We start from the raw sequence: 25,055 nt of genomic DNA on the forward strand, positions 1-25,055 counted from the left end.
TGACAACACAATGCTGCTTGTGATTTCAGTGCAGCAGAAACACTCTATTTTCAGCTTAGACAGGATGTTAGCTGATAATTGCAGAGATGTACTAAATACAGGGGGTCCCCTAGTTACAAACATCTGACTTACAAACAACTCCTACCCTCAAACAGAGGGAAATAACAGGAAGTGAGAGGAAATCTACCTCTAGGAAGGGAAAATCTCTCCTGTAAGAGTTATTATGGTAAAAATGTACCTCAACTGATGCTTTATTACCAATCCTTGTTTCCACAACAACCCAAAATTTTCAAAATCCAATTGTCATTGGGACAGAAAGTGAGGTGAAATCTTCTGAACAGGGGCACAGACAGCAAAACAAACGTTACAGGGGCGATAACCCTTCCCTATCTATCCAAAAAGCTTAAAAATATTTTTTGGCTGGAGCTACACTTAAAAAATTTACCTGTTCTGACTTACAAACAGATTCAACTTAAGAACAAACCTACAGTCCCTATCTTCTTTGTAACCCGGGGACCCCCTGTATGTTTAAATTTTATTCAGGCCTGGAATATCTGACACTCAGAGCTCGGGAATTGTTGCACCCTGAACATAAGATAACCAACAAGGCAGTTCACAGAAAAGTGATTTTCTGGTGCTCTATTGAATTAAAAATTCAAGACCTAGGCAAAAAGGTTATATCATCTATATGGCATTCAAATGCCTAAAGTAATTGTAAATGCTCTATTTTTAAAATTAAAAATAACAAACATGTCATACTTACCTGCTCTGTGCAATGGCTTTGCACAGAGCAGCCCCGATCCTCCTCTTCTCAGGTCCCCAGATGGTGCTCCTGGCTCCTCCCCCCTCCTTGAGTGCCACCATAGTAAGCCACTTGCTATAGGCACTAGTGCATGCTCACTCCCGGGCCCACTCTGTGTCTCCATAGACACACAGAGTAGAGCTCGGCTCTGACCCCTGCTCCCTCCTCACTGGCTGTGATTGACAACAGCAAAAACCAACAGCTCCCGCTGCTGTGTTTGAGCCAATGAGGATCGCTTGATCGAGATCGGGCTCAGGGAGTAAGGGGGCAGAAGGGGGGCGGGGGCTGCATGCAGAAGTTTTTTTACCTTAATGCAGAGAATGCATTAAGGTGACAACTGACTGCTTTTAGAACCACTTTAATTTTGACTAGAGTGTACCTATACTATACATACAGCAGCTGTAGTATGTATTTATATAGTATCCTGGCCAGGTATGCTCGGTTTGAAAAGTTAACAAATATGGTGAAGCACTTAGCAGTTCATTTAGGATTTGGGCTGTTGAATGATACTTTTGCCACTATGCATATGTTCCATAATGGAAAGAAGGCATTTACAACCATTGGCACTAGCCAACATTTTTACCCTTAAAGTCTTTTAGCACGTAATTACTAGCTTTCTCTATACCATATGACATCTTTTGTAAGTCATCAATTTTCTTTTCTAGAAATGATTGGAGTGGTCCAAAGCAAACTGCAAAAAATCAATCAATTACAAAATATATTCTATTTTAAACAGAACATTATTTTAATTTACACTGCTTTAGTTAACAAATAAAACACAAAAGCAGTGACCTAATCCTAGCTGCCTTCAAGCACAGTCACTTTCGAGTTTCATCTTCTCAGAGCCATGTGTCTATTACTATTTGTGATGCCTGTAATTAAAATAGCAATTACAAAGTAGCAAAACAAACAAGCCATAACACTTCTAATAGCAGGCTGCCTTTTCAGCTTCTACTTGACAAACATGATTGCTTGTGCATGGTACATTTACAATGTCATTTTTTTTAGGGGTTTACTCACTTTTGTTGCCAGCGGTTTAGACATTAATGTCTCTGTGTTGAATTATTTTGAGGGGACAGTAAATTTACACTTTTATACAAGCTGTACACTCACTACTTTATATTGTAGCAAAGTGTCATTTCTTCAGTGTTGTCACATGAAAAGATATAATAAAATATTTACAAAAATGTGAGGGGTGTACTAACTTTTGTGAGATACTGTATGTGCCTTTTCTTTGTTTCATATTTACAGTAAATTAGCACAAAAATAAATAAATAAATAAATATATATATATATATATATATATATATATATATATATATATATATATAATATTATATTATATTTGAAAGGTGATTGGTTGCTGAAGTTTAGAGGAACACTTTCATGTACTATACATTTAATATACATATGTAGCGATACCCCCGTAGGAGCCGCTTGAGTATGTTTGGTTCCGCACTCTGCCTCTCAACCCCAAGAACTGTCTCAGCCCCTCTGGCACACCTAGCAAACAGTGTACTTGCAAACACAGTAAAACCCAAATGCAAACTTCAAAATAGCACAGTCAAACAACTTAAATAGAACTAGAGTGGCCTATGCACTCAGGCATAAAGGGAAACAGATCTGGCTAAAAGTGGTTGTAAACCCTGTATAATCCCTTTAACCTACAGGTAAGCCTATAATAAGGCTTACCTGTAGGTACCGTGAAAATCTCCGAAACCTACACAGTTTAGGAGATATTCACTGTATCTGTCTCTGCCAATGCCATCGACACATGCACACTGAATAAATGGCTCGCTCGTGCCATTTCTCCAGCTACTGTGACATCACCGGTGGCTCCAGTGTGCATGCACGGGAGTGACATCATAACGGCTCCAGCCAGTCACAGCGCCGGAGCCCGTGAACCCGGAAATAATTTTGGGACGACATGTCGCCAGTCACAGCGGTGTGTCGTGACCACTGCAACAGCATCATTTTAAGGTAAGTATTTCATGATGAGCTAGCATGTGATGCATACTAGCTCATTATGCCTTTGTCTTGCAGGTTTTTTTTTTCATCTGGGTTTACAACCACTTTAACAATGGTCAGTCTGTTTCCCTCAAATCCTGAAATCACAGACCCAGGCAATGAACATGGGAGGCAATAGGCCACCTATGCAAATTATCACTTTAACAGTTAACATGAGAATTCCCCTTTAAAGGTAGTCACTGAAATCACTAAATTACTGATACTGAAAGAGTAACAGAAAGGGTCCTTACAATGGAGATACCCAGGATCTTCGGCTAGCTTGGCGTTGGTGCAATTGGTGTCCTGTTGAGCAGGATAAACAAAGGGTTTTTGAAAGTATCCTGGTAGGTAAAGTGGAATGTAGTGACTGTTCAGCAGGGTGCAAGTGTTCCTACAAATGTGGGCACTGGTAAGGCAATGTTGCCTGACTACCGTGTCTTTTAAAGTGGATGTAAACCCAATGTCATCCTTTATAAACTACTGCCATAGGGGTTATCTATAAGGATATACATGCCTCCTGCATGTATCTTTACCTGTCAAATGTCTCCCCTCTGTCTGTTATGAGACCTGAAAAACTGCATATTCTGTGGGTGGGTCTGTTGTCTGGAGCTCGGTGGGTGGAGTCATGATGTCAGTAGACTCCCCGCCCATCTCTACACTCCTTGTCAATATGCATTTTCTCCTGTGTATTTCTTACACTGAACTTCTGCTATGATCTCTAACATCCAGTGAAAAGACAGGAAAGTAACCACATGACTTCAGCATGTTAAATCATGCTGAGGTGTGGAACAGCCAATCCTTGCAGAGCTGCTGAAGAAAGGAGTGGGGGTGGGAATTAAAAAATAATGCATGTCGGGGGCAGGAGGCGGAGCCTAGCGGAGCAGACATGCATTGTTAGAGCTCCACACCGCTGAGGAGAGAAGAGGAAGACAAAGCGGAGCCTGCAGGCTCAAAAGGTATCCATTTGAACCTTTTTGCCCCTGGGAACAAACTGTGAAAGTTTGGGCAGGAAATATGGTACTGGGAGGAAACCGTGGCAGAAATAAAAATCACCTCACAAAGAGCTCACAGGCACTCACTGCAGCTGAAGCAGCTCCAGTCACCTCACAAGATACAGCATCAGGGCGCTCTCACAGACAGAAAATGTCACAGCAAGACTCTCCATTTGAGTCAGATACAGAACAAATCCTCTCACAAACTTCTCCACAAGCCTCCTCAGTATCCCCAGTAATATTATTACAATTTGAAAAGATGCTTCATAAGGCTTTAAAACAAACCTCAGACCAAATAACAAAAAGCCTAACCAAAGAAATAAGAGAGCTGGGAAACCGCACCACAGCCCTAGAAATAAAAATGGATGAAATTGAAATTACAACCTAAGAAAATATAACAGAATTGGAACAATTAAAAAAAGAGAATTTAATACTTCAAACTAAGCTTGAAGATTACGAAAATAGAGCCAGACGTTCAAACTTGCGCATAAGGGGAATACCTGAAACTGTGACAGACCTGCAATCTACTATTACTGCTCTATTACAAGAACTAAAGCCAGATATCCCTATTGAACGTTTAGAACTGGACAGAGTACACAGAGCCCTCACAGCCAAAAAGAAAGATGGACCCCCACGTGATATAATCACAAAATTTCATTATTACAGAACGAAAGAACAAATACTATTTGCTGCAAGAGAAAAAAAGGAACTTAATTTTCATGGACACAATTATCAAATTTTTGCTGACCTATCCCAACTTACTATTACTAAAAGACGATCCATGAAACCCCAACTAATGGAACTGCAACGCCACAACATTATGTATCAATGGGGCTTCCCCTTTTCAGTCAGATTTAACTACCAAGGTACAATTTACAGAAGCAGATCAGCAGATGAACTACAACAAACCCTTTTAAAATTAAATCTGACAGAACCCACAAGCAGCAACACTCCCACACGCAGAAGAATGGCATCATCTTCACCTTCAGGCAGCACCCAGAAAATTTCAGAACAAAATGGGAATCATCATTCTCACAAAAGAGGCCGTTATGCCACATCATCCATGGACCAAGAAGATTCAATGGACTGACATCCTAATTCCTGATATCTCTTCATTTATTATACTAAGAGATGGTTCTCTATAAAAAACCTGTGTTTATAACTGAATGTAACTGCATTCTGATAGTCACACACTGTGTGGGATCATGTTACATTCCAGTTATATTTCTTATTACTTCTGATTCATATAGCCTTAGAATATATAAGTGAAATAAGGAAATTCTTGTTCAGTTATATATTATCAGGTAATAATAATAGATTTATTACTTTTTTGGACAAATATGTTCAATAATCCAGAAGTAATGGAAGCTTTTTCTTTCTTTTCTTAAAACAAATATATTATTACCTAACTAGTTCCTAGAATTATGTTTTTGTTTATTCTAATCTGAAGCAATACAACCTCAATTTTATGAGTTAACATATCTAAACAGTTACATATGAATAAAATATGTAATTGTTTACTCTAAAAGGGTTAAAATCCCAAAATAATTCAAACTATCTTCATCAATACCAAAGTTATTAACAGTACCTTTCTAACTGAATTATTTAGCCTAGGGCAAGACTAACCATATACAACCACCCTGGACTAAATAATTTCAACAAAAACTATATTCTGCACTCCAATTAATGAAACATCATTTTGATGTCTTTTGACATAGCACTTCTCTCCTGTAAGCGGAAGATCCGTGTACCCCCATTAGCCCTCCTCATTCTCCCAACCATATTATGTGGGAGTGTGACGAAGGCACTTATTCCCCTGAGAGAGATATTTATTCTCTTTCACGGGTAAATTGTGATTACTTGCAAAAAATAATTTATACAATGTATCATCTAATCTCATATGTTTTTTGTTTACTCTTTACTCCAGAATTCACTGGTTTCTTTTCTATCTATTCAACTCTTCAGTCCACACAGGTTGATCTGCGTAGTCAGCTCTGCATAACAAAAAGTAAGTCAAAACTATTTGATCTATTGCCATGGCACCACTGAATATACTTTCCCTGAATGTTCAGGGAATAAATGTCCCTCAAAAAAGGACCAAAGCCTTCCGTACTTTCCATAACAAGAAGGCTCACATAGTATGCCTCCAAGAAACACACTTCACCAAAGATTCTACTCCAAAATATATTTGTCCTTTTTATCAACAAATTTACACGGCTTCTGCCTGTACCAAGCAAAGGGGAACTCTAATTGCATTTCACCGATCCACACCATTCACCTTATCATCAGAAATTAAAGACCCAGAAGGTAGATACCTGATACTCATGGGTTATATAATGGATACAGCAATCACGGTGATTTCCTACTACGCTCCTAACAAACAACCTACACCATTCCTCTCACATATATTACAAGTGATTAATACACACAAAATAGGAACAGTGATAATGTGTGGGGATTCGAACCAGGTCCTCCTCCCATTTCTAGATAAATCACCTTTTACACCATCCAAAATAACCTCTAGATTACCTTTTTCTCAACTTCTTTCCAAATACAATCTGGTAGATTCATGGAGAGAAAGTAACCCAATGAAAAAGAAATTCACTTATTTCTCGCACCCTCATCAAACCTTCACCAGAATAGATCATATTTTTCTAACAATAGGAATGATACCAGAAATTATTGCATCAGATATAATTCCGATTCCGTGGTCTGACCATAATGCAGTATACACTACTATAGCCTCAGCCATACCAAAAGCGCATGACCCAACGTGGTACTTACCGGACATAATGCTCAAACACCCACTACATCAGATGGCCATTGAACAAGCTTTAAAGGAATACATATCAATTAATAATACAACAGACATCTCCCCAATAACACTGTGGGAAGCTCATAAGCCTGTCTTGCGTGGTACAATACAAAGACAAATGGCACTATTTAAACGGGAACGCAAAAATCTAGCAAAAAAAATAGAACTCAATTTTAATGCAGCCTACATATCATTTCAAGATAATCCATCTCAGAGTACAAAATCTCATCTGGAAAAATCTAGATTGGAATACGATCTATTTCTCACCGAGTCAGTTGATCAATCCCTCAAACGCTCCAAACACAATTTCTACATGAATACAAACAAACCAGGTACATATTTGGCTCGGGCATTAAATTCAACTAACAAATCTTTCAAACCAATACGTTTGAAATTATCAAAAAATGTTTACACTTGTAATCCAGTTAAAATAGTCCATAAATTTCACTCACGTCTCGCAACTTTATACAAGACAAACAATGAATTTAATCCTACAGAGGCTGAATCCTTCTTCTCAAAAATAACCTTACCTGAGTTATCTCAGAATCAAAAAAGCAGTTTGGATGAGCCTATAACTATAGATGAAGTTGCTAACGCCATAAAAGACCTAAAACTTAACAAAAGACCAGGCCCAGACGGCTACTCGGCTTTATACTATAAAACATTCTCAGAAATACTCTCTCCCATTCTCACTAAAACTTTTAACAAACTTCTAGATGGACATTCTTTTCAGCAAGAAACACTAATGGCAATTGTTTGTATGATCCCAAAACAACTTTCTGATGATACTTCCTGTGTGAATTATCGGCCTATCTCTCTGTTAAACCTCGATATTAAATTATTAGCAAAAATAATAGCAAAACGCCTCAATAGCATTATAGGAAAATTAATACATAGAGATCAAGTAGGCTTCATGCCAAATAGACAGGCAGGCGATAATATACGCAGGGCAGTGTTATTGGCACATATTGCTAAAAAACGGAAAATCCCTTTATGTTTTCTATCTCTCGATATTAAGAGGGCATTTGACACAGTATCCTGGCAATATATGCAATATTCATTACAAAAATGGGGTTTTGGACCCCACTTTTTAACATGGATCAAAGCATTATATAATAAACCCAAAGCCTATATAAAATATGCTGGATACAAATCTGAAGCCTTTAATATCGAAAGAGGTACCCGACAGGGTTGCCCATTATCTCCCTTATTATTTGCCCTTATACTCGAACCCATGGCCCAATACATCAGAACAAACCAAACTATAACTGGCATTGAAGTAGGAGGTATTACACACAAATTATGTATATTTGCAGATGATATATTACTTTTTCTATCATCACCACAGGTCTCTGGTCCTAACTTAATACCAGCTCTTGATGGATTTGCAGCCCTATCCAGCTGCAATTAATCCTAAGAAATGCCGAGTGCTTAATATTTCACTCACAAACATGGAATTGATCCTGGCTAGGGCTGCACTCCCATTCACATGGGCAGAAAAATCAATCCCATATCTTGGAATTCATTTAACAGCATCTCATTCTGACTTATTCTCAACCAATTATCCTCCTGTATTAAGACAGATCACAAATCTAATAAAACAATGGTCGCAACTTCCTTTATCCTGGATGGGGAAGATTAATGCAATCAAAATGACTATTCTACCCAAATTGCTTTATCTATTCAGAGTCCTCCCTATTCCAATTCCTTCCTATTTTTTGAGAATAGTACAAAAAAGAGCAACTTCGTTTATATTGGTCTCTTCTAAACCACGTATACCTACACACACACTACATCTTCCCAAAAATAAAGGAGGCCTGGGATACCCTAATTTTACTAACTACTACAGAGCAGCACATTTGGCCAGTCTGTCCAAATACCATGCAAAACAGGAAATCCCATTATGGGTATTTATAGAGGCTTCAGAAAATGACCCTCTATTAATATCAAATTTATTATGGCTTGATCCTAAAGACCGCTTTAAAATTCATAATCCCATAACTAAACACTTCTTATCTCTCTGGGATAAACTAAAAACCAAATATCAGTTACAATCTCCACACAATCCTCTCCTTTCTTTTATCAGAAATCCGGCCTTTTATCCGGCATGGATCTACCCAAATTCTTTTAAAGCTTGGACAACATCAGGCATTCAGACACTAAATGACTTCATAGCATCTAAATCATTCCTTTCATTCCCATCGCTTAGAGAAAAATATGATCTACCAAACTCTGAGATATTTAGATATCTCCAAATCAAAAATTTCTATACACCATTCCTAAAGGGGGATACACCATTATCCCAATTATCCATTTTTGAATCAATCTGTACAAAAGATCCATTTGCTAAAGGTACAATTTCATCACTTTATAATCAATTATATGGAGTAGCAAATCTTAATAGACCCTCTTACGTTCAGAGGTGGGAGGAGTACCTGGGACGAACTTTAGAAGACACGGACTGGTCTAACATATGGCTCACATCTAAGTCATCTTCACCCAACATCTTAGCACTGGAGACAAATTATAAAGTCCTAACTCGCTGGTACCTTGTACCCGCTAGAGTGGCAAAATATTCACCTAATACCTCAGCTCTTTGTTTTCGAGGATGCCCAGAAATAGGCACATATTTACACATATGGTGGACGTGCCCAGTAATCCAAACCTTCTGGAAGGAAGTCTTCGTGATTGCATCTAAAATATTTAAAAAAATAATACAACCAGATCCATATTTAACTTTACTTAATCTAAAACCGGAATGGTTAACACTCTCTCAATTCAAACTAATGATCCAACTAATAACGGCTGCAAAACAAACAGTGGCCAAGGCATGGAAATCTCCTACATTGGTATTAGCAGAAACAATTCACAGAATGAATAATACAATGTCCCATGCTAAGATGGTAGCCATCGATCAAAATCAAATTCCAAAATTTGAAAAACTTTGGCATCCTTGGATAAAACAACAGTTCCTGTCAAACTTCAATGACTCTGTCCTGTTGCCATGGTAACAGATTAAATGACTTACAGAGACACCCATTCTAAGGCTTCAAAGAGAACTAAAAAGAATAATAAACTGACGAGCGGGACAACCTTGTGGACCATACCTCTGCCTTTCTACCCTTTTTCTTCTTTCTCTTTCCTTTTCTCCACCTTACGATTAAAGCTCATTATCAGAATTTATTTGACCTATATACACTCTACCTGTAAACAATATGTATAGTAGGTATAAATCATTTAAATACCTACAAAAGTAACTAAGGAAATTATATATATCTTTAAATTAGGTTTACGTGAACCCAATGTTTAATATTTGAAATTTCATGATATTTACCTATATAAACCCTACTGTAAAACAATGAGCTTACTTTATAGATCCTTGTAAACTTACTTTATGTATCTTTATAACATTGTATACTCAATAAACTTCTTTTGACAAGGAAAAAATAATGCATGTCTTAGGCTTGTGCACGAGATATGTAAATCACCTGTCACTCACAGCAAGGGGGAGGATTTGACAAAGTTTTTCTCTGTTTGTCAAGATTTATCTCACTGAACAATAAAAGAGGATTGCTCAGAGCTGGATTAACTTAAAAAAAAATTAAAAAATTTGGGTTTACATCCACTTTAAGGCTGTGTCAGCCTGCGGGGCCGTGGGTGACAGAGCGGCCCCCGCTACACATATAAATAAATATAAGTATATATATATTATAGATAGATAGATAGATAGACAGATAGATACATGTTATATATTCAAATATGCATTGGTAAAATATGAAAATATGAAAATAAGAAGCTTTCATGTTTACAATACAAACCCTCGTTAGGACTATAATAAAACAGGTTGAATGCATCTAGCATTTCACCTCTTGGTTGGAGCTATTGAAAAAGATGGATATTCTCAAAATGTTTGCTGGTGTTAATGCAATAATGCCTCCCTGTGTACCTTTCTGCTTTTAAGAAGACTGTAGTCATGTGCATACATAGAATAAAGCAATCCAAACATGCAAAGAATGTACTGCATGACACTCCTTATAGGTGGCAGTTGGCTGTAAGCAAAAATTTGGACAAAAATTTGCAGTGCATTTAAAAATTCACATCAAAATTCTCAGTGCATTCGACAACTTAACGAATGTCGTTTGAAATGTAATTAGCTTTTAATATACACAGTAGGAAAAACAATCTTTTGTGAAAATGTTTCCATTCTGTTCCATCACATTTTCTTGTCACTGTGGCCAAAAACGAATGTTGATTTCACCCCACTAACGATTAGAAAGTCGATCAAATGTTTTTAGAAGGAAATTTTTCAATTGGAAATCTACTAGGGTATGGCCAGCTTTACTTGCAGTAGGTTTAGCCATCTTGGGTGATGGCCACATCTGCTAGATATGACATTTAACTATTCAAAATTTAAAAGTGAATGTAAACCCCTATTATGTTCTATTTTTTAAGTAATAAACATGTCATATTTACCCACTCTGTGCACAGAGCAGTTCCTGATCCTTCTCTTCTCTGGTCCTCCGCCAGCGCTCTTGGATCCTCCCCCCAGCCGAGTGCCCACTATAGCAAGCCACTTGCTAAGGTGGCACTCATGCAGGCTCTCTCCAGAGCCACACTCTGTGTGTCCATTGGCACACAGAGCTTGCCTCTGACCTGCCCCTAGCTCCCTCCTTACTGGCTGTAATTGACAGCTCTTGCTACTGTCTCTGAGCCTATGAGGATGGAGAGAGCTGAGGCGGAGCTCAAGTATGTATAAGGAGGGGAGAGGGGGAAAGAATGCATTAGGATTAGGGTAAAAAACCTTTAGCGTTCATTCAGAACCACTTTAATCAGTCAGTGGTTACCTATATGTATGAACCTATTAGCAGCACAAAATGTCTAGCACTTATACACCAGCATTTTTCATGAACCAACTCTATGCGTAATTTAATATAATCAAGGAATTTCATACTACGTATCAGCTGAACAGTGAAAAGTAGCTCTGAAAGGAGATGTTACAATAGAATTTGCAACCAAGAGATGGAAGCAAGAAACTTGTGACCTGTACTGAAGGAATAAAAAATGCAACTGAGATCAAACATCTCTGATTATCAAAAGCAGACCAGAATTACAGTGAATTGGATGATGTCATCACACACAAGGTTTTTTTTTTTATCTAAAGAGTGTTTTTTTCTTTTCATTACCCACTTCAAAGATCCAATAAAGTACAGTCAATTAAAACATATCCTACACACTGGCATCAATTTACTAATGGAGTACAACATGTTTACTTTTCAATGTGAAAGTCACCGTGCAAGGGAATTTTCACTTAGCTTAGTAAATATGGTGAAAAACCACCAAGTTTAGGGAAAATTTCCCTTTGCAAAGTTAAAAATCACTTTGCTAAATAAAAAGCCAACTTGGCCTCAGTTAATCAACTAAATTGCTGGACATTTGAAACCAGTATAGATGCTTTGGGCTAATTTATATAAAATGAGCCCGGAAATCACCCTCAAGGAGTTGTACTGTTAATAGTTTATAAATAGCTATACAAACTTTATTACTAAGCATAAAGACAAAATCTTTTCTGTCTGCACTGGCAACAAACCAATGAAATCATCAATGATATGTAAAATAAGGGCACTTACTGAAAAGTCATCTTCAGGAAATAATACCAGATCTTTCAGTGGGTCATTGGAATATGTATTTTCCAGTTCTGTTATAGCAGATTCGTAATCCAAAGGCTCTAACAGTTTAGGCTTTTCATGCTGGAAAAAAATAACAAATATTTATTATTATTAATATTAAAAATGATATTCAAAATTAAGTATGAATTAAAATTATTTATTTATAAATGTATGAAAAAATATAAAATCTCATTTAGCCAGGTTCACGGTGAGCTGCGGGAATGAAGCCATGTGAGTTCAGCTGATTTCACTCCCACATGTCACTCCCGATTTCGGCGGTGATTTCAGAGACATCTGTGTGGGTTTCTGCACAGATGTCAATGGAAATTGAACCCCGAATAGTACAAAAACTACTCTTTGAAATCAGTGTGGCGCCGCAAATGCAGCGTCACACCAATTAGGACGGTGCCATTGCTGGCAATTACCGCCGATTTGACATGTCAAATTGCATGTCAAATCGCAACAGTGTGAACCAGGGCTCAGATGTGTTTTAGTTTTTAATCCTAGCTTGTGAAGAATGATATCATGAGGGAAATTCGGAGTTCCATGAGTCACAAGTGCAGCTTACCTGCTGTGTATGCAGAGAAACAGAAGCTGTGTTATAACTGTCCAAAATAAAAATGGAACTCTAGTCAAATGTTTTTATATAGTGGGAAGGGTTAGAATCTCTGTCAAAATTCTATTGCTGTTTGGGGTGGCTGATGGCCCTTTGGGGTGGTTTCCCCTGACGCTATCATGATGGGACACAAACAGCAATAACAGATTTTGACCATCTATGTTGAAAAAATCAAGAAAAGGAATGAAAAAAAAAAAAAAAAGCTTTATGTAACAAATTACCCACTGTTCGCCAAAAAAAAAAAAAAATTGAAATGGAAAATTTGCAAAAAACTACCCATATATAACATTTTATTTTACACAAAAAATATATTGCCTACCCATTAACACTATAACATTAAAAACAAAAATAAATGATTTAAAAAAAAATAAATCCATAAATGAATAAAGGCCCTTGTTTATTTGTTTTAATATTATGGTGCTGACCTCTAGACACATGTTTTGCTAAGATATTTTTTGTGTGAAATAAGCTGTTTATTTTTATATTATAAGTATTGAAGCCCATATAGTTTTTTGTTTTTTTTTTGCAGTTTTGACAGTTCTGAAAATAAAAATCTGACAGTTGTAGCTCTAGTGTAATGACAGCTCAATGTGTTTTTTTTTTTTTACAGATACTACCCCATAAAATTAGACTGCTGCAATGTTTATACACCATTATTGTTTAATCTGCACTACTGATACTGTCTTGGTTACATTTTAGCAACTAAATTTGTAATCCATCCATACGTATAGTGCTTCGAAAGTACTGTATTCATGTTCTGGCAGGTTGTCAAAACATACTACAGTGCATTTTTCCAGGACTTAGAAAAAAGAAACTAGAGCTCTGGCTAAACTCAGACTTATTTTTACTAAGTCTTGGTTGTAAAACACAGATCCAGAAATCAAACCACAAAACGTCTCGCCATTAATATTTCTTTTGGTCTGTCCTAAAACATACAAAGCTCTGTATAAGTTGCTGGACACAGCCTTGATCTTATCTTCTTCAGACTCTGCACCCTTATTCATCTCCGTAATGGAGCACTACCACTGTCTGATCACAACTTTGTAACCTTTAACAACTCTGCTACATGCCCTCCTTTGCTTCGACTGAAATAGTTTTACACAAAGATCTCAGCGATATATAAGCCACAATCTTGTTTACCTCGCTTTCATCTTCTTCAACTTCACCGAACTCTCTAGCTCCCAGTACAATACCACACAAACACCTGTGCTACAAATCACTGCCCTTGCCAAATTACTCCGTCTATGTCATGCATGAGTGGCCAAATGCAAGTAGTCACAAACTGGACTAAACAGGGATTTTCTGTAATGCAAATCTGAGCTCTATTAGTTTAGCTTTGTTATGAACAAAGTTAATCATCCCAAATCTTTAACCCCCATAGACTCTTTTCTACGTTTAATTCCCCTTTAAAAGAAAAACTATAGGAAATGAAGAAATGGACTTTGTAGGCACACGCGTAAGTAAAAATAATTACAGCTTTTTAATTGGATAAAGTTAAAAAACATAGTATTACACACACATATTAAAAGAAAAACATAATATTGTTATTCAACCCCAAAGACTCAAGTAACACCTCCAAGATATATATATATATATATATATATATATATATATAGATCCAAATTGGTGCAAAAGGAAAAAATAACCAGTAGCAGCATCCAATGGACAAAAAGTGCGTGGAGTGGTTGAGTCACAGTATGAGGTCACACAGAAAGTTCGCTCTACATGTTACGCGCATACCTGCGCTTCTTCAGGAGCTTGTAGATATAGTAAAAGCAGTTTCTAAATAGCATAGCATGAAAGCTGCATAAAGATGCAGGTCAACCGAGTTGTCCCATAGTAAAAAAAAAAGTCAAGTAATTAATGCAGGCATATATCCAACACTCTATACAGCTGGTAAACACAGGATCCAAGAAACGTAGTAAGGGGCACACACTTTGATAGAAGATAATCTATCACAATAATTTTGATTAATGAAGATCACTGTTTGTAGAGTCAGTGACCACTAATGTCCAATAATCAAAGAGGGAAGTTTTTTGGACTCAAAAGGCCAGTACCTTTTGTGGACAAATCAGGGAAAAAAGGTTGAGGAACGACACCGTGTGTGCTCTCCTGGATGAGGTGTAGCCTGACAATTCCCTTTTTATCTGAACCTCTGCTGCCACAACTGTTTTAACTGCTCAACACCTCATAAAACTATTTTTTTTTAAATGGTCATATTAGACCAGAAATCTTAATTCCCTACATTACCACTACACAGTCCGCACCATCTACCTCTTGCTCAGCACTCAGCCCACCCATTTACTTCACACTCTGCTCTAATCTTTCAGTAGATGTAACTGTAGATCAATTCATCACTTTCCTGTTTTCATCTCTTTTCAAATACATTCATGATTCAATCAAATCTGACCTATTCTACACCCAGTGCTCTGCTGCTTGAGTTAGCTGAACCGTTCAACCTGTCCCTCCCCACAAGTATCTTGCCCTCAGCTTTCAATCATGCAATCATATACTTCCTATACGAAGGGAACTCTCTTGATCATTCTTTACTCTCTAGTTATCCTCCCATTTACACTGATGTCATGCTGCTTGAGCAACTATATCTCACTAACCTTCTTTCTTACATTCAACTCACTTCTAGCCTCCCTTCAGTGTGGTTTTGGCTCTCTGTATTCAACAATAGCAAATCTATTCACAAAAGTGGCCATTATCCTCACAGAGTCAAATGAAAAAGTGAAGTTTGCCTAACTCTTATCCCCAGCATAGACCATGCTAATCACACTCTGCTATTCAAACACTTAACCAATGAGGCATTCATTTTGATCATCTTTGTAAGGTCTTCTTCAATGATGTCTAGGTTGCTCACATACCCTTCTTGGTATACTCAATGTTTAGTACCCCTTTAAACAATTTTCTAAATAAGAGCTCTTGGCAAACCTGTAGTCATTTATCTTCTCTCCTCCATCTTCCATTCTTGTTCTCCACCTTGTCCTGTTAGACCAGCTTCCAAATGTGAATGGCTTCTCTAAAACCCAATGATTCAAAACTGAACATCTATCTTCCTCTCCACCCAAACAGTTCATTAGTAATTATTCAACTACAATAACTTCCAATCACTGTTATTTTCCTTACCTAAAGCATCTAATGTTTCCCTCTCTTAGATTATAAGCTTGTAGCGGGAGTGTCCTCTGCTTTTCTAGTGTCATGTAGTGTTATCTGGAGTCTGTAATTGACACCCTTATGCTATTTTATATACAGGGCTGCATGACATTTTGGCACATTATAAATAAAAATAATATTTATAAATGGATCAAACACAAGAGGCACACCAGTAATAATCTAAAAAAAGATAACATTCAGGAGCTCTTAGAAAAATGCCTATAATATCTTCCCAGCTCATGACGATGTCAATTCTGACAAAACGTATCAGTGGGAGCATAGGATCGCACATCATTATGCACACCAAGCTGTTTGTTTATACTGTACATGCTGTTCACTGCTTCTGTTTGAAAATGCAGTTTATATACAACAAATCCAGATGTGTTTTTACTGAATTACACTACGTAATTATTCTTTTTCTTCACTATGGCCCTTTTGTGGCGTTACTCAGTAAGGCTGGTAAGGGGGGATGTGGGGCTTATTAACATCCATCATATGGTCCTGTATTTTGGCCAATTTGTTTGACCTCCTGTGGCAAGGGGTCATACCATTCTGGTACAAGGCTCACGATCTATGTTGGTGGAGGAGAGTGTCACCTGGCGTATCACATAGTGTTCTAGGCTTCTTAAGTCATATGCATTTTCATAATTTTTTTATTACTGTTTAATGATTTTGAATCTGCATTTTGTACTATTGCACTGGTCACTTTGTGCACATTGTTTATTAATATTTCATGGTATATGTATGTTTGATGATACATTTTTAAAGGCATAGGTGTTTTGTGGGCATATGGGTTTGAGGGGATAGCGCAACACTTTTTCCAATTTATGATATATTACCATCTGTTGGACACATTCCTGGGTACTGGAACACGTCCAAAGGGTGGTAATAAATGGTGTATACTCAGAATGGTCTGGAGTGGTAAGTGGGGTACCCAAAAAGATATGTCCCGGGACCAATTCTGTTTAATTTATTTATAAATAATATAGAGTATAGGATAAATAGCTCAATCTCAGTGTTTGCTGATGACACAAAGCTAAGCAGGGCAATAACTTCAATGCAGGATATAGAAACTTTACAAGAAGACCTTAATAAAATACTGGGGTGAGCAACTAAATGGCAAATGAAGTATAATATTGAAAATGTAAAGTAATGCACTTGGGAGCAAAGAATTTGAACCCAAGTTACACACTAGTGGTAGAACCTCTGGGGGATGCCAGGATAGAAAAAGATCTGGGGGTTCTAATAGATGACAGGCCCAGCAATGGCACGCAATGCCAAGTTGCAGCAAGCAAAGCCAGCAGAATATTGGCATGCATAAAAAAGGGTATTTACTCTAGAGATAAAATAATAATCCTGACACTTTATAAAACTCTGGTTTGGCCACACATGGAGTATGCTGTCCAGTTCTTGTCACTAATCCTCAGAAAGGATGTGCTAGAACTGGAGAGAGTCTAGAAAAGGGCGACCAAGCTGATAAGGGGACTAGAGGACCTCAGTTACAAAGAGAGACTACAAACATTAAACGTATTCTCCCTGGAGAAGAGAGGCTTGAGAGGTGATACGATAGCGATATACAAATATCTCAATAGTGAGTCCAGCATAGGGAGGAAACTATTAAGTTTCAGGGAGTATAAGAAGACATGGGGCCACGCAATGAGATTGGAGGAGAAGTAGTTTAACCACTTGACCACTGGGCACTTAAACCCCCTTAATAACCAGACCAATTTTCCTCTTTTGGCGCTCTCACATTTTGAATGACAATTACTCAGTCATGCAACACTGTATCTATATGAAATTTTTGTCCTTTTTTGCACACAAATAGAGCTTTCTTTGGGTAGTATTTAATCACCGCAGGGTTCTTTATTTTTTGCGCTATAAAAGAAAAAAAACGAAAAACCTGTAAAAAAATGCATTTTTCTTAGCTTCTGTTATAAAATTTTGCAAATTAGTAATTTTTCTTCATATATTTTGCCCAAAATTTATACCGCTACATATCTTTGGTAAAAATAACCCAAATCGGTGGATATTATTTGGTCTTTGTGAAAGTTATAGAGTCCAAAAGCTATGGTGCCAATATCTGAAAATTGATCACACCTGGCAGCAGTACTGACAGCCTATCTGATTTCTTGAGACCCTAACATGCCAGAAAAGTACAAATACCCCCCAAATGACCCCTTTTTGGAAAGAAGACATTCCAAGGTATTTAGAAAGATGCATGGTGAGTTTTATGAAGTTGTCATTTTTTTCCACAATTCTTTGCAAAATCAAGTTTTTTTTTTTACTTTTTTTTTTTCACAAAATTGTCATATTAGCAGGTTATTTCTCACACACCGCATATGCATACCACAAATTACACCCCAAAACACATTCTGCTATTACTCCCGAGTATGGCGATACCACATGTGTGAGACTTTTACACAGCGTGGCGACATACAGAGGCCCAACATGCACGGAGCACCTTCAGACGTTCTGGAGCACCCAGGCCAATTCTGACATTTCTCTCCTACATGTAAAAATCATAATTTATTAGCTAGAAAATTGCATAGAACCCCAAAACATTATATATTTTTTTTAGCAAAGACCCTAGAGAATACAATGGCGGTCATTGCAACTTTTTATCTCGCACGGTATTTTGCGCACCAATTTTTTGAACGCGTTTTTTTGGGAAAAAAAAAGTTTTGTGCTTTAAAAAAAACAAAACAGTAAAGTTAGCCCAATGTTTTTGCATAATATTTAAGATGACGTTACGCCGAGTAAATAGATACCCAACATGTCACCTTTCAAAATTGCACGCACTTGTGGAATGGCGTCAAACTTCGCTACTCAAAAATCCCCATAGGCGACGCTTTAAAATTTTTTACTGGTTACATGTTTTGAGTTACAGAGGAGGTCTAGAGCCAAAATTATTGCTCTCGCTCTACCGATCGCACATACCTCACATGTGTGGTTTGAACACCGTTTTCATATGTGGGCGGGACTTACGTATGCGTTTGTGTCTGCATGCGAGCACACAGGGACAGGGGTGCTTTAAAAATTTTTATTTTTGTTATTGTTCATTTTACTTTATTTATTTTAGTCTGATGCTTTTTAAAAAAAAAAAAAAAATGTTACCTCTTTTATTCCTATTACAAGGAATGTAAACATCCCTTGTAATAGGAATATGGCATGACAGGTCCTCTTTACAGTGAGATATGGAGTCAATAAGACCCACATCTTACCTCTAGGCTGGGAAGCCTGAAATAAAAAAAATTTAAAAAAAAGATCCTGGCTTCTATCATAGCGGTGAGTCAGTAGAAGCACCGGAGGGTGGCGGGAGGGGGGGACGTCCCCTCTCGCCTCCCGTAAGAACGATCAAGCAGTGGAACAGCCGCTATGATCATTCTTATGGTGTAGGGAATCGCCGGCTAAAAAAGCTGATATCTGAATGATGCCTGTAGCTGCACCCATCATTCAGATATCCCCGCACAAAGTCAAGAACGTCGTATGACAGCCGGCGGGCAGGAAGTGGTTAAAACGCATTTTTTTTTAATACAAAGTTGTCCATTTATACAATATTTCTAACACATAGCATGTACATAGCAAAAATGACACCCCAAAATAGATTCCTCTACTCCTCCTGAGTACGGCGATACCACATGTGTGAGACTTCCACAGCTTGGCCACATACAGAGGCCGAGTACAGCCTAGTTTGGCTGAGCATGGCAGAGTATGGCTGAGCATGGCAGAGTATAGCTGAGCATGGCAGCGTATGGCTGAGCATGGCTGAACATGGCAGGGTATGGCTGAGCATGTCAGGGTATGGCTGAGCATGGCAGGGTATGGCCGAGCATGGCAGGGTATGGCAGAGTATGGCTGGGTATCACCGAGTATTGCAGAGTATGGCTGGGTATGGCAGAGTATTGCGGGGTATTGCAGAGTATGGCTGGGTATGGCAGGGTATGGCAGTGCATGGCTGGGTATGGCAGAGTATTGCGGGGGTATTTCAGAGTATGGCGGGGTATTTCAGAGTATGGCAGGGTATCGCCGAGTATGGCTGGGTATGGCTGAGTATGGCAGGGTATCACCGAGTATGACTGGGTATGGCTGGGTATCACAGAGTATGACTGGGTATGACTGGGTCTGGCTGGGTATGGCGGGGTATTGCGGGGTATTGCGGGGTATTGCAGGGTATTGCAGGGTATTGCGGGGTATTGCACAGTGTTGTGGGGTATTGCAGAGTATTGTGGGGTATAGCAGAGTATTGTGGAGTATTTCAGAGTATTGTGGGGTATTGCAGAGTATTGTGGGGTATTGCAGATTATTGTGGGGTATTGCAGGGTATTGTGGGGTATTGCAGAGTATTGTGGGGTATTGCAGAGTATTGCGGGGTATTGCAGAGTACTGCGGGGTATTGCAGGGTATTGTGGGGTATTGCAGAGTATTGTGGGGTATTGCAGAGTATTGCGGGGTATTGCAGAGTATTGTGGGGTATTGCAGAGTACTGCGGGGTATTGCAGAGTACTGCGGGGTATTGCAGGGTATTGCGGGGTATTGCAGTGTATTGCGGGGTATTGCAGAGTACTGCGGGGTATTGCACAGTATTGCGGGGTATTGCAGAGTACTGCGGGGTATTGCACAGTATTGTGGGGTATTGCAGAGTACTGCGGGGTATTGCAGAGTATTGCGGGGTATTGCAGAGTATTGTGGGGTATTGCAGAGTATTGTGGGGTATTGCAGAGTATTGCAGTGTTGTGGGGCATTGCAGAGTATTGCACATTATTCTGGGGCATTGCAGAGTATTGCAGGGCATTGCAGAGCATTAGGGATTGCTGAGCATGGATGGATGGATGGCCGGATGTCACTGAGCAGCGCTGTGGGCACTACACATCCAGCCCACAGCGATACTGCCATCCATCCATCCCCCTCTCTGCTCACAGTGTACCGATCGGTACACAGGAGGGGAGGAGAGGAACCGGCGTCATCCTCTGGACCCGGCGGTCACGGATGTGTTCAGGTGCGCGCCCCAGGGGGTGCGCGAGAGGGGAACTCTGGGAAGACGTCATATGACGTGATCCCAGAACTAAGCAACCGCCCTGCTGCCGTCATTCGGTTATGGGCCGGTTGTAAAGTGGTTAACCGTTAGCTGCGTAGGGGGTCTATCACTATCAGATCGGTAAGGATGTGAAACTCACTTCCACAATCGGTGGTGTCAGTGGGAAGTATTGATATTTTCAGAAAAACTCTTATGGGGCATACACACGGTCTGACTTTTTGGCTACAACAGAATTTCGACAGACTTTCGACGGACTTTTGGCGGACTTTAAATGGACTTTCTAACGACCGGACTTGCCTACACACGATCACACCAAAGTCCAACGGATTCGTACGTGATGACGTACACCAGACTAAAATAAGGAAGTTGATAGCCAGTAGCCAATAGCTGCCCTAGCGTGAGTTTTTGTCCGTCGGACTAGCATACAGACGAGCGGATTTCTGGGTCCGGCGGAGTTACGACGTAAAGATTTAAAGCAAGTTCCAAATCCAAAGTCCGTCAGATTTGCGACTGGAAAAGTCAGCTGAAAGTCTGGGGAAGCCCACACACGATCGGATTGTCCGCCGGATTTGGTCTGTCGGTGTCCGTCGGACTTTTGTAGCCGAAAAGTCCGACCGTGTGTACGCCCCATAAGATGGGCATCTTAGCGAGCACATTATACATGGATATGGGATATTATTTTTACATGAGCACACATACACCCACACACACACATGTTGAACCGGATGGACTGGTGTCTTATTTCAACCTTACCAACTATGTAACTATATGGTTATAATATAAAAATAATGTTATTATAATAAGGGTTTAAATTAAGAGATGGCTGTAAAAAAACTGAGTGAAAGAACTGATTAAAAAAAGGTCACAAAAAAGCTGTATATTTCAGTCTACAATTTAAACTTAAAAAGTAGAAACAGAGGACGCACACCACTGCACTGCAAAAAAATAAAAAATCTGTTTTATAAGAATGCAAATACACATGGGTACTATTAAATACAGGCAGGAACCATTTTGCCACATTCAATGAGCAACTGAGGCTTGGGTTCCCAGGAGTCCTGCATTAAATTAAATATACTATGAGTGCCAGATCTAGTTCTGGAATCATTTGCAGTATAATATTATTGTCTTCATTCATTTATATGTTTTATAATACCCTAAAGAATCCATCATTAATACATCAAAATTACAATTCTGACAAAGGAAAGTATGTAAATCTTATGCTGGAGCTGCTAAAAATATTTCAGAGTTAACATGAAAGACATGAACAGTTATTTCTTTGGTGTTTAAAAATATTCACCCACATACGAAAACGAAAAAAAATTACACTAGTACAGAAAGTGAGAAATGTTATTAAACTAACAGTATTTAATTAACATCTCTGTACAGACTATTGCTTTATATAAGCTGCTACTCAGGAGACAACATAAGAATAATATTTTTCTTTCACTATGCTTATTGAATAGTAAGTCAGCTGTGTGTTGGGAACTATTGATCCTAGCTAAGCCCACTTGGTTTTAAATAGTTTGTATCCTGTAAATCTTCTTAATGTTTTACATATTTATCAATAAATGCTATTAACAAAAAGCAGCTTATGACAAATATACGGTAATTTCTCTATGGTGACCCCTTAAACATACTGTATTACACTCAGTCTGCTTTAAAGGGGATCAATAATGGCGGGGGGGGATCCAAGCAAGACATTTTTAAAATAAGCACCCACCGAGGTGTTTTTCTCCTGCATTTTCTATTCATTTCCTAGATTGCCTCTGGAGCCAAAGCTGGAGGTCTTGAAGCTGCCTAGAGCTCAATCTCTGGAGCTGAAGCTGAACTATTGGAGAAACTCCCGAACTGGAGCAAGCAAACTAAAAGCAACGTCAACCTTACAGTAGTCATTTTGTAGAATATATTGAAAGAAGTGACCTTAATGGCTAATCCAACAATGCAACATGCAATAATGACAGGTAAAGTGCACTAAGGCTTCTCCGCATCTAATTCGCATAGCAGGAGAATGTGACCAGCTCTCTATTAGCCGGTTCAAGTCTCTGGGGCAGCTGCAGAGTGCACTGCACAGTGCGTCTTTGGCTCAGTTTTAGGGCCAAATTCAGGCAGAGATTCTGCCCTGATTCGTCCCTGAACTGGAGAACAGGGACACACAGCATTCCTGTGCGATCCGCAGCCGGTTCCAGTGTGAACTGAGCCTGACCCATAGGAACCATTCTGACTTCAGTTTACCAAAATGTATTCTGTGAATGATACATTTTCAGGATGACTTACATCTCCTTCTGCTGTATAACGTGTACTCTAAGGGGTTGATTTAATAAAGATAGACTGTTCACTTTGCAATGGAAGTTGTACTTTGCAAGGGAATATGGCCCCCGAGCTTAGTGAACGGAGTGAAGCTCTGCAGACTTTCCAACATCTAACTGTGTGTAAGCAAAAATGTGTATTTTTTTTTTCCTTAAACAAATGGTATTCTTTGCAAAGTGAAATTTCAAGACAGTCATTACGCTCTGGAGAAAAAAATCTAGAGCAAACTGCACTTCCCTTTCAACCTGAACAGCCTAATTGCCTTTAGTTAATCAACCCCTGGTACTGTAAAACAGGAACCATATACTAGGCTTATAAACTAATCAAAGATTATTTAAATGGATAGCAGCCCTGTCAAATTTTTTTGCTGCCTGTGTCCCTGATGGAGAGATTTATCCTCTCTATTTGTCCTGGTGTCCACTCTCACTAAGGCCCGGGTTCACACTGCTCCAACACGGAAGTCGGACAACTTCCAATCCAACTTCCATGTGACTTCAATGAACAGGGTCTGAATTTGATCTGACCATACCAGGCTCTTTGAGTCTGGAATGAATCTTGAGGGGGGACCTCACACCAAAATTTATTTTAAAAAAAATGGCATGGTGCCCCCCAACCATCAGTTTGGTATGGATTTTTGAGGGGAAACCCCACGCCAACATTTTTTTTTTTTATAAAACTGTGTGGGGTCCCCCTCAAAATCCATACCAGACCCTTATCTGAGTATGCAGCCCGGCAGTGTCAGGAAAGGGGGATGAACAGGGGGGCTCATCGCCCCCATCCCAAAGCACCTTGTCCCTATGTTATGGGGACAAGGGCCTCTTCCCGAGAATCCTGGGCTGAGGTTGTTGGGGTCTGCGGGCAAGGGGCTTATCAGCCTCCAGATCCTGCCTCCCCCATGTGAATGAGTACATTGTATCCCTACCCATTCATCCCCCAAAAAAAAGCAGTGTAGTGTATATAAAAACAAGAGACTTGTCAAAAAAGGACCTTTTGACAAGTCCTTTGTTAAAAATTAAGAATGTCCCCCGTCCTAGCTCCAACATGTGTTCTTACTCCGGCATTCTCCCTACGCTGCTGTCTTCTCCCTCCTGCGATGTATTCTTCCTCTGGTCCTCTCCCTCCAGTGATGTGTGTGTGTGAGAGCTCATTCCCTTTCATGTATTATGTACCAAATTTAACGTACCTGCACGGGCCCATTTCAGGTATCTTCAAATCGCTCATGCCTACAGGTGTCAGTTCTTAGGCCAACCAGTTATATTGGAATACTCAGAGCTCGAATCCACACTCCGGGTGAAAGACTTGGAGAAACCCACATCTCAGATCTACGGGTCCCTGATGGTTGCCGCTGGCCCCGAGCTGTCCTCCCTCCGCAGGAAATGGGTGGGGGACATACCGGAGCTGGACGAGGATGACTGGAGGGAGATTTGGGAATTTCCATTCTCCCCTCTGGTCTCAGCCAGGGACAAACTGGTCCAATACAAAACTGTACACAGAGCTCACTACACACCCCACAGGATGCACCAGATGTCGCCGGCGTACTCTCCGGCGTGCTGGCGTTGCTCCTACCAACTGGGGGACTTCTTCAAGGTTTTTTGGGTTTGCCCAACAATTGAACATTATTGGAAAGAAGTACTCTAGGTGATCGCTAAGGTCACT

The 25,055-nt window shown here is 39.2% G+C and overlaps 1 protein-coding gene across 5 annotated transcripts in view; it reads right to left on the reverse strand.

Moving 5' to 3' along the window:
- DOCK10 (dedicator of cytokinesis 10) overlaps positions 1–25,055 on the reverse strand; it is a 428,377-nt gene that overhangs the window by 244,997 nt on the left and 158,325 nt on the right. For all 5 annotated transcript variants that reach the window (XM_073625969.1, XM_073625970.1, XM_073625967.1 and 2 more), the window contains exon 2: positions 12,244–12,363. In XM_073625969.1, the coding sequence (XP_073482070.1) occupies positions 12,244–12,363 (120 nt within the window). The remainder of the gene's footprint in view (positions 1–12,243; positions 12,364–25,055) is intronic.

The sequence above is a fragment of the Aquarana catesbeiana genome, linkage group LG04 (genome assembly GCF_042186555.1).
Source record: "Aquarana catesbeiana isolate 2022-GZ linkage group LG04, ASM4218655v1, whole genome shotgun sequence".
Lineage (NCBI taxonomy): Eukaryota > Metazoa > Chordata > Amphibia > Anura > Ranidae > Aquarana > Aquarana catesbeiana.